At 39.4% G+C, this 11,354-nt stretch overlaps 1 protein-coding gene across 3 annotated transcripts in view; it reads right to left on the reverse strand.

Moving 5' to 3' along the window:
* PIK3CG (phosphatidylinositol-4,5-bisphosphate 3-kinase catalytic subunit gamma) overlaps positions 1–11,354 on the reverse strand; it is a 33,914-nt gene that overhangs the window by 21,813 nt on the left and 747 nt on the right. Inside the window, exons 1-2 of one of the 3 annotated variants that reach the window (XM_042018357.1) lie at positions 10,917–11,233; positions 3,668–5,683 (exon numbers count right to left, since the gene is read on the reverse strand). In XM_042018357.1, coding sequence (XP_041874291.1) covers positions 3,668–5,671 — 2,004 coding nt within the window. In that variant the 5' untranslated portion in view covers positions 5,672–5,683; positions 10,917–11,233. The other 2 variants (XM_042018356.1, XM_042018355.1) reach the window with 2 other exon arrangements.

The following is an 11,354-nucleotide window of genomic DNA, read 5'->3' on the forward strand; positions in this document are numbered from 1 at the left end:
ATAAACGAATGACAGAATAAAAGCTCTGATACACAGCCTATATTAATGAAGTACAATTAAGAGGAAGACTTCACCAGACCTTTTATTTTTACTGACTCTGTGAAAACAGACGTGTTTTTTCTCTTCCAAAAGCTGCTCCCCTCCATCCAAGTCCACAGACATTTCCAAGCTACCAACAAAAAAAGGGGGGTAGGAGGAGGGGAAAGTCAACAACTGTTTTCAAGTTTCAGCATTGGAATCCTCTTGCTGTTATTCTCTCCTCCATCCCAATAACCAAGTGACTCAGTCTACCAGAAAAGTATCACACTTCCATGTTCTGGGCTGTGCTAGGGAACTTCTCCACTTTAACTCATTTTTCCAGCAGCTTCTTGCATGTTCCTTGAGGAACTCAAGTTTATAGAAGGTTTGTATTAAGATTAATGGTGGAAAAAAAAGTATGCATTTTTATCCCATGGCAATAAAAGAGAAATAAGAAGCATACAATCTATGAATCAGTCACAAAATCCCTGTCATGAACTGAGGGGGTTGGTGAATGGCTTCAGGTTCTGGAAATAGAGTGCCAGGAAGCAGCCTGTAGGGAGATTAAGGGAAAACAAAGGGATGCGCAGAGAGCTGGGTGCATGTAGTATGCTCAGCTTTCAGAAGCAACAAAGTATGCAAACCTCTAGCAAGAGTTATTCAACAGAATATAATGGTTCTTTCAAGGTCACTGTGGTCTGCAGCTTGCAAAGAAGCAACCAAGCCATAAGCAAAGGTCTGCTAAATTCATCAAACAAATCACAGTTTTATAAACTCTTACAAGTACTGTGGCACACAGTTGCATTTTTATTATTAAAATATCAACATGATTTCTGAAATGTAAATTGTCCTGTGAGTTTATTCAAAAGAAAGAAAAAAAAAATCAAACTTTTTCACTCAGCCTTCCTGAATGAACAAACTTATAAAAATGTCACAAAGACACGTTCTTTCTAGCTGCTGGCTAGGAGACAGACAAGAAAGCCAAGCACCAGACTTGCCCTTCTCCTGTATCATAATTCTGCAAGAACTGTCTTGACTGTCTGTGCAGTACTGTTTTACTTCCCCAAACAACACTGTCTTATTTAGGAAAGACAACGAGAATTCACAAATATAACAATATAAAGATCCTTTTACTTCTTGTATGAGATTATGAGGCATGAGGGGTTTTTAATAAAAATTAATTTTCACTGCAGTAAGGTGCCCAAAAGCAATAATTATCACATAAATTCAAATGGATTTCTCACAGTTCCAAGAAAGCCTTTTATAAACCTCATTCTAGTATATACTATACTTAATGTTCACATAGCCTTGAAAAACAATTTAAGACTGAAATACAGCCAAACAACCAACCATTACTTCAAAACAAAATTTCTTTATTGAACTTGCAAATATATTTTGACATAAAACAATACTAAAAATTGTATTATGACCATCCTTACTGAGCTGATGTTTCATAAATAATTAATTTTAAAAGTTCAGCCCATTTTTCTTTTTGCTTCACAAAGTCAAATAACAACTTTTGCACAGCAACAATAAAAGCTGGACATTAAAAAATGTGTGCTGGCACTTCATCAGGTCCCTGTGTATACCTTTGCCTTGTCAATTCAGCAGGAGGCCTTTACTCACTGCCATATACATGCAGTACAGCCATTGGTGTTTATCTTACAAAGAATTTTGTTGCATTTTAACTACCCTGTCCATGGTTTATCAACTGTACAGAGAACAACAGACAATCACAGGAAGCTCAATAGGTTGATTTATGGTATGGCTGTTTCTGTTTGAAATAAACCTGGAGGGGGAAATAAAATACTTGATTTCTAACTCTACAGAGGATAAAATGGGAATATCCTGTGCAGAGTGAAATAAGCCATCGAGCTTTCATAGAGGTGTGCATCTGAAAAGTGATGACCATTTGCAAGAGATACATCCACTAGAGCAGACGAATGGCCGACATCCATTCTCTGAAAAACGTAGATTTTAAATACACTGTCATACCATACATGCTGCAGGATGCTGACAGCTTATATTCCATAGTTGGCTAAGAAATAAAGACAAGGAATGCAGCAGAGAGGTAAAAGTTGGAATCTAGCAAGTTTTTCGTTTTTAAGGATGGTAAGCTCACCAACACCTCTTACTAAAAATGACACAGTGAAGTTAAGGCACTATGATTTTATGCTACATTATTTTATTTAACTGTTAGAAAGGTTTATTCTTTTTAAAACTCACCAGATTCATACTTCCTGAAAACAAACAATTTTTTTAAAAATGGAAACAACCCCAGTATTTCCCCTATTTTCTCAGGCATTTTGATAGCAACCAATCATCATCCCAAACTCCTAATTTGGATACAAAAAAAGCAAATAAAATTGCTGAGCCACATGTAGACAGCAAAAGCTCACAAGCCAAGTATATATATATAGCTGCAGCTACGTGGGAGGCCCAATGAGGTAACCGTAGTGACTCCTTTGCATAATGCAGAAGTGCATAAATTCTGCCTAATCTTCAGACAAGCAAAGACAAGGCTCGAAAGGCTTTGTTTAAAGCACTACCAATGTGCAGCAAAATCTGAAACACTAGCTTCATTTTCCTGGAAATCTGGGCTCTCCCTGAACCTGCAGAAATAAAAAAGCAGCTTCCCCAGCTGCAGCAGTTCCATTTTTTGGTTTGTTTTTTTTTTTAATCATGAATGTTGTCCTCTGATTCTTTGAAAAAAAATTTTCATGCTCTGAGGGATGACAGCCTTTCCATGCAAAACAGAGCCCTGTCAGGTGTAGAAGGCCTGCAGAACCACCTGGCTCCAGGGGCCATGTTTACCAGGAAGAACACAGGTTACAGCTTTTGTCAGCCACCAGAGGAGACTGTGCCATTGCCAACTGATGACACCATGCTGAGTGAAAAGCAACCAAACCAATTTTCTTGTGTAACTGATATAACCCTTCCCAACATTTGATCTGCACACAAAGTGCTTCAAATCAATACAGCAGTGATCCCTTGCCATTAGAACCGCAATATTTCACCCAAGTTCCCAGAAGGACTTAACTTTATTATGTAGTCCTAGAAACCCTTTAGTTACCTTCAAAATTTTGGGGGAGGGGGGGAGCTTGTAGATAAATTTTCTCCCCTTAACAGTACAAGACTGAAGTCACTGCAACATACTATGTAATTACACTGGTGTTCTTGACCTAAACCCAACCCCAGGTTTTTCTTCAGGCCTTGCCCACGTCAACATCTGCTTTGCTATCTTTCTGTCTACAGTCTTTCTAAACTATCAGTAGTCAGTCAACAACTCTTCAGTGCTGTGTGATTCAAACCTGATATGAACAGGATTACAGACAACACAGTTAGGATTTAATCTCATCATAGATGTGCTGGCATTAACAATTTCCAGAAAAACTTACTACTGTAAACACAAGATGCAAATTGTAAGACACAAGGCAATGGTACCATAAAAACAACAACAAAGGCAAAAGACAAAAAGTAGAAAAGTGTATTTTGCATTAATCTGGTTATTACCACTGCTTTGACTAAATATTGAAGACTTCAAAACTAGGGAATACTAACAAGACCTACAAAAATGGGAAATGCAAATGATGGGGTAACACAAATATATCCCTGGAGGGCAGAGTTCAAGAATGCAAATACACCTTACCTGCACAAGCTGTAAAAGATAATGAAGAACATCATCATCTTCTAAACTTTCCAGTTTTTGAACTGCCATTGCTCGGACATTTTCGTCTGAAAAGTTACAGTCCAGAAGTTGCATTGTGAGTCCAACATCTAAAGTGCTCTGATCCCAAGCCTCTTTTTTAGCTAGCAACTGGTATGTTTTGGCCACTATTTCTTGTTGTCCCCATTTCACAGAGCTAAGCAGCTTAGGATATGCCTTGGGGTGCTTTATGCTCTCATATCTAAAGTGCCACAACAGTTCTTTGTCCTCAGGAGAAAGTGGATTAAGTGGGTCAGTTGCTATGATCTCTTCAAGTTGCTTGCGAAGCTGGTTGGGCATTTCAGCTCGGGTCCTGTCCCCCTGGGGATCTGATGATATCCTGTGCTTGGGAAGGGCAATTGGGTGACAATATCTGTCCAGCACAATAGAGACAGCCATTGAGTTTTCTTTATCTGGGTTAGTTGCTGATGTGAGTTTGTCTGCATTGATGCTCCCTTGTTCTTCCCCTTTACCTGGAATTTTCCACATGTGGAGCACATACTCCCCACTTCGAAGCAAGAAACGGTGATCTATCAACAAAAGATTTACATAATAGAGAAGCTGGGTTTTGCATTTTGCATCAGAGTTGGAGGAGTCGTGTGACTGAAGGTTTGTCTTTGCAGATGGTCCCTGTGCTTTGCCGCAGTATATCTGAAGATTCAAAAGTGCTCCTTTAGGCAAATCCTTGATTTTGATGTCAAACTCCAACCAAATATTCCACAGAACCTCCTCAGTAAAAGGCTTTGATGAAGTTCTTCTCTGTGAAAGGAGCTGCTGCCCATGTTGAATGTTAGCCTCTACAAACACAGTAAGATCAGTATTTCTTGGTAAAACTGGGATATCAATGCCAATTATTTTCACTCTAAATTTCCTATTACAATCCCACAAAGAGATAGTGAAGACTCTCTCATGATCTTTTCCATCTACTGTCAATTGTTCATGATACCCTGTAACTCCCGTACAGTCATCCACCAAAGGCCATTCTTCCTTCTGAACTTCGTCCTCATTCGGGTCAGGGGGATTGTCTAGGACAAGGTGAATTTCTTCCCCATTCTTAAGGCACTGTCTTATCCAGTGAAAATCTTTGATTGGTGTCTCTCCAGTAATGTACTCATCTCTACCACAAATCCTGAGAACAAAATCCAGTTCACTATGATCTTCAGGAATGTCCATCAAAGACTTTTTCTTTGCCATTTTTGTGAAAAAGCTGTGGAGAATCATATCTGGAGTGTCATCTATTGACACTTTAATTTTCTGACTAGTTGTTCCTCTATGTATGATTATGAAAATGTTATTATTAGTGATCTTTTTAAATAAATATTCTGGGAGTGGCTTAGATGTAGTCCATGGGTGCATTGCATATAATTTAGGATCTCTGCAGGCTACCTCTATCATTCGTGGAGTGACTAATCTGCGCCGGGTAAATTCTAGCTCATCATCATGCACATTGCTTATATCAGTGACATCATAACCAATTAAATCGTTAAGTTGCCGCTGAAATTCCTGAACTTCTTCTGATGGTTTTTGCTTCTGGACAACATAGATCTTGCCTACCTTTTTCTGTAACACCTTCCAGTACAGTATGCAGTCCAATGTCTGTAATACTTGATGTTTATCATAAATTTCATACCATTGTCCTTTCTTCTGATACTGCAGAATAAACTGGTCCGGGGTGAATGCATGGTAGAAGTCTGTGGTTTGACTCATCTCTATTGCACGCATCCAAATCTGTGCCTTCATTTGCTCAACCGTACAGTTGCCAGCTATTTCGAGTAACATAATTTCTGGTGCTTTAGTATGTTTATTGCTTGTAGGTAAAATGAACTCAATGGATATCAGTTCCATTGATGAAAAACTACTCGATGTACAATGAGGTTTCATTCTTCTTCTCCTTCGTTTGTTTTCCTCTCTCATAACAACGGGCTGTTCATGATCCCCCAACTCCATGCCAGAAGAAATCTAGCAAAACATACAATTACTCAATCACTTTCTCATTTACATTTATCTTTACTCTTACTTTTAAACTTTTCATATACACTTTTTATATTTCTGTTTTCCCTCAATTTCTTGTCACAAATACCTGATTCACATAAACCACCTCAGATATAATCTACTCAATTCAATACCTAATATAAATAAAAAAACCCTCCAACCAACTCCCAGTGATTAAGTAATTAATGTAGAGGTTTTAAACATCCTGCCAGATTTTACTGGGAATAAGCAGTTTGAATGTGCAACCTCCATATTGATCTCTTCTTGCTTCTATTTGATCAAGCACTGATTCTTCTGCTGCCTCATCTGTTTTGATGCTGCTGATGTTAACATAAGTGGATTTTCATAGAAATCAAAAGACACACTCCTGTATATTAATAGAATGCAGTCCCACTGAGCTCCAGGAATGGCATAAAGTAACAAAATAAGCAATTTCTTTGCAGTCTGGACAGATGTGAGCCTATTCCCAGTTTCCTCTGCCTCTCTTTTTAGTGATGAGGAATCAGGACTTCAATCTAGAAAAAGCCCTCAGGATGCAAAAGTCAGGGACTATTTCTGAAGATATATTTAATGTGCATCTAAATTCAAGGCTAGTGTCCTTAGACGTGCTTCTTTTAAATAAATCAATTCACCAGACTGATAATATCCATCCATTTTCAAAGTACACACTGCCAGTGTGAACTATTAGTTTGTTACAGAAGAAAAATCTCCCAAGCTGATGCTGATTTATTACCCTATACATCAAATCACACCTAAACCACCAGTGAAACAATATTAAACATGAGTAGCCTACCTTATCAGCATTCAGTAAACAAAAGATATTGTTGCTCAGTTAATCTCCATTGACCAATACTAAAGTGGAAGTTATTCACTAAGAGCTTAGAAGCGGAAGGCAGTGCTGATCGAGTGCACTCACACAAGCCAAGTTACAGCAACATACTGAACTTCTTTTCCAAGCAACACTTTCTACACATAAAATCTTTTAACTGCTGGAGAAAAGTAAAGCCAGTATAATGATGCCTTAGCAGATAATAAAAGAAGCAGATAAAATATAAATGGCTAAACTCAAACAACATAGCATGCTAACTAAAATTCTTCTTTTGAGTTCCAGAAAGCAGCAACTGTGGACACGCCACCTCTGTAATTGACAAAGTACAAGGAAATATTACCTGCTTATAAAACAAAGGCTGAATTGCTGAAGATGATTCATTTGTTTAATTTTTGTAGTTCCTATTTTTTTAAAGGAAGATCATTCACACAAAAAATTTCTTTGTTTAAGCTGTTCTGCTTTTCTTGCTCAGCCTCATATCCAGATGCAAAGGAAGTGCTGCACTTACCAGGAAGGAAGTTTTAACCAAGTTGATTATACATATGATTGCTCATTTTAAAAGAAGTCAGAATGCTTTTCCTGTTACAACAGTAAAAATATATCAACAGTACATCAATTTAACACATATGTATAGAAGACATGCTTAGAGCCTTTCAAAAATAGCAAAGAATAACCTGGGTAATAAATTTAATGAATTCAAATAAAATATTTAAACCAAATATATTTTTGAGAGATTACCTTAAAAAGGAATTAAATGTAAATACTAGATAAAAGACAACTAAATCTGCAATGTTTCATTATTTTTATTTTCATGGTGAAAGCCCTTTGAGGACTCCCAACTTATATTCACTAGAGTTTTTTAAGGCAGTCTCCATACATCACATAAAGATTGTATATGCCATGGATCTTGCATGGTAAAATCAGCAGCAGAACTGCTGGGCAGCCTTACACCTAATATCTTTAACTCATTCATTTATGATTACAAACACACAGTGAAACCCACTAGAAATGGCAACTTTAGATTCAGGAAGAAATTAAACCATAGACTTTCCACCCTAATTCTTGTGGTTAACTACAACCTGAGGAGCTGTTCTTTTACTAAAAAAAGATCCCCACAGGAAAAAAAACATTTGGGAAAACACATACAAAACAGAAAGAAAAGACAGAAAACCCTCTAATTTCATCCTTTTTCCTTATGACTTTTCCAGTGAAAATTGACATTTTGAAGAGCAACAAGCAGTACAAATCCTACAGTGGTAGATATCATGCAAAAATGATGACTCTTGAAAAGGAGGAAAAAATATGAAACAACTGAAAGGTTGTTTACCAACAGTGAAGTACCTTTTTAAAAAATACATGCATGTGTCCTATTTATGAGACACATTTTTTATAAAAATGTGAAAAATAACCCCTCCCTCTGTATTGGCGAAAGAATCTGACAGTCTCTTACTATCTCCAACATGCCAAGGTTGATTAACACTCTGCCAAGGTTAAAAAGCAGAAAATACCCTCCAACACTGACAACTCTTCTCTCTCTGAGCATCGTTCTGCTTGTCAGCTAAGATATTTTCTTTTTAGAGGCTATTTTTCTTAGGAAGTCAGTTTGGGGAAAACACATCTTTTATCTTTTAAAGCCAGTATTTGAATTTTCTCAAGGTAGTGGTGAAGTTACCCTGAATATTTTGTTGCTGACACAAAAACTACCCATCTTGGCCAAGACACCTCCAAAAGCCATACTCCACCCACGTGCAGCCTGTCAGCATTCATCAGCCACAGCCTCTGTGGCATCTCAGCACTACACACTGCATTCCTCTCTCATCTTGTGTAAATTCTAAAATGCAATATAGTCACGTATTTTTCTTAATTTAAACTAGCATTAAGGGTTTTTTCATGCCAACAGGCTATGTAGATTTTTTGCAAAGAGTCCTTCCACTAAAAGTCACTGTGCTACCCCATTAAGTAAACCTGGAGTCATTTCAGTTTCATTGGGTTCTGCAGATCTAGGAAAGCTTCCTGGTTTAAATGTCCTCAGCCTGCTCCTATGAGTCATGCACCTAAGGATTAATTCTTCAAACACATATACATACAAATAGCTCTTCTACCACTACTCCATAGATCAAGATCATCAAGACAAGCAAAGGCAGCATCTCTCCCTCATGCAGCAGAGAACTACCCTGCACACTGCCCAGATAATGCAATTGTTTCACACTCTCATCCACTTATAAAGGCAGGTAGAGCAACACCTTTGTGGGTTCAGATATTTCCCCACAAATTTCATCAGACACAACACAAAATGTGTGACACTTCTGTAGCTGCCTTGCCCTTACAAGACTGTCTTTTCTCCTGCATCCATTTGGGCTGTGACCTGTCATGTCTAGACCAGCCTGATCCAATCACCATCTCCAGTTCTGCTCTGACCCCTTTTCCTCAGCTTCAGAAGGCAGTAATTGGCTTGGAGCGATGATTGTCTCTAATCTGACTCTTCAGTGATGCATTCTTAGGGTGACACCAAATTGTATCCATTTTCTGCTAATCCATGTGTTGGCAAAACCAGATTTCCTCATGCACATGAATCATAAAACTTTGATGTTTATAATGAAAAACAATTTCATGTTAAGTTCCTAAAACCTTTGTCATGCCTAAGCTTTACTTACAGTGACATTTCAATGTGTCTACTGCAACAACACCCCAAAACAAGAGAAAAAAAAAAATCACTCTTTTTTATTTCTAATTCTAATGAGCTTCATCAACCCTCAATATCCCTATATTATAAGAACTGCCCTACACTGGTCCAAAAATCCTGATGGGGTCCAATGGAAAAGGAGGAGACGGGCCTGTAAAAAGTAACTAAGACAAGCAACCAGTCTTGCCTTTGTCTCCAGTTGTGTTCCTATCTCATCACTCAGGTCAACAATCTGATCATAACAAAACCAGCAAAAAATTAGGTTAATTTTCAGACGGATCTGTTCCTTTATCTGACTCAACACTTGCAGGAGTGGTAGGGCAGTGAGGGAAGAGAAAGAAAGGGAATGAAGCCAGCAGAGTTAAGCATAACTGAGACTGAAACATGACTCACAGCAGGATTAGGAGATAAACTAACGAGTAAAGCTGTTAAAAGATTTGAAAAAACTGCCTGAAAGGTGCTTTAAAAAGACAAAGTGGTATTATGATGTATTACTTAGCTACAAAAAATTCAGGATAGCTGTCAATCTTGACTGCTCTGTTAAGACTATGTTAGAAGTCTACCAGTTACTATCATGCTTATTCTATATTAGCTCCTGCTTCTGTTTTAATCCATCATGTGAAAACCTTATTTTAAAATTATTCTTTTCACTTTAGTGTGAACTCCTTCCCAGACAACTAAATTTTCAAGAAAATAAGCACTCTCTACCAGAGTAAAAATTACCTCGTGCATGCATCATGTAAATACAACACTAATGTTTACCTTCACACTTTTAGACAAAGTTCACTTGAAAGATAAATCAAAAAAAAAATCAAAACTACCATGACAAGACTCAAAGTTTTCCAAGCAGCATGCTACAGCTACTTGCCCACACTGTTGTGTAGCAGGAGATGACTTTGCACTTGCTGGACAGGAGTCTATCTTCTCTACTCCTACGGTAATCCAGCGCTAAACTTCACAGGGAAGACACAGCACTAACATTTCAAGCATGAACACAACAAAAAACCCCATTTCTCAGTTTCTTTGTCAGATCCTCTAGCAACTACTAGCTCTCATGGGAATTAAATCAGTGCAGGTTCCCATTAGCAAGTAAACATCACAGGTAATGCAGTCACATTCCTCATCAAAAAGTATATGAATCAGCAGATACAGCTTGGTCGGGAGGCTGGGGAGTCAACCAGACTGCTATTACAGCTGTAGCATTTTCAGGATCCCCTGCCTTCATCGCCTTTAGTTTCTATATGAGTTTCTATTTGGGGCTCCTTCTGGAACAAACAATAACTTCTAGCTGGTTCCGAAAATTCCGGTAAGAATTTCGGCAAACTTCTAGTTAACTGGGGTTACACAAGAGATCTAGTAGTAATCTCGAAGTAATCCACCTTGGAACCAACACTTTGCAGGGTTTTAAAACCCAGAGATCGCTGCTATTGTTCCTGCCGGGACACACTCGTTATTTAGACACTGCCTGTCCCGTCAGCTTGCGCCCGCTTTTCCAACACTGACTGTTAGCTGCGTGATCTAATCTACACCAGCAACCAACTCCTGAATGCCCTCAGCTATTATTTCAGAGGGTTTGTGGTGTGGAAAGGTTTTATGGTCTACATGTATCAGATAGACACAAGAAATTTGTTGGATGAGGAAATAGTTACTTATTGTTTAAAAGCGGCGTTGTAGCAGAGCTGACTCACTGATCTTAAGACTCGAGAGAACTTCTACCACTGTTTACTGCGATCCTTCACATCGTTTCATTCAACGTTCCAACAGCTTCCTTAGCGGGTTTGGCATCAAACTCGTTAACTCCTGTTCGGGCCATGACGTGAGGCGGGACCAAGGCCGCGAGGGACCGGGCAGCACGGGGGGCTCAGCAGTGCCGGCTGCGGCGAGGACCGCAGGGCGACCCCGGCCAGCCGCGCAGCCCTGCGGGAAAGGGCTCCGCGCACGGGAGATAGGAGACGGCGGCAGCAGCGGGCCAGGGCCGAGGCTGCCTCCCTCCTTCCTTTCCTCCTGCCCCCGGCCCACCGCCCGGGCCCAGAGATGGCGGCCGGCACCGCCCGCGGGAGGGCGAACCTCGCCGCGCCCGCGCCGCCGGGGCTCCCGCGGCCGGGGCCGCCCTGCGGCGGGCACGG

Source organism: Corvus kubaryi, unplaced genomic scaffold (genome assembly GCF_017639235.1).
Source record: "Corvus kubaryi isolate FWS band 111438036 unplaced genomic scaffold, C.kubaryi_AGA036_p1.0 137, whole genome shotgun sequence".
In the NCBI taxonomy this organism is placed as follows: Eukaryota; Metazoa; Chordata; class Aves; order Passeriformes; family Corvidae; genus Corvus; species Corvus kubaryi.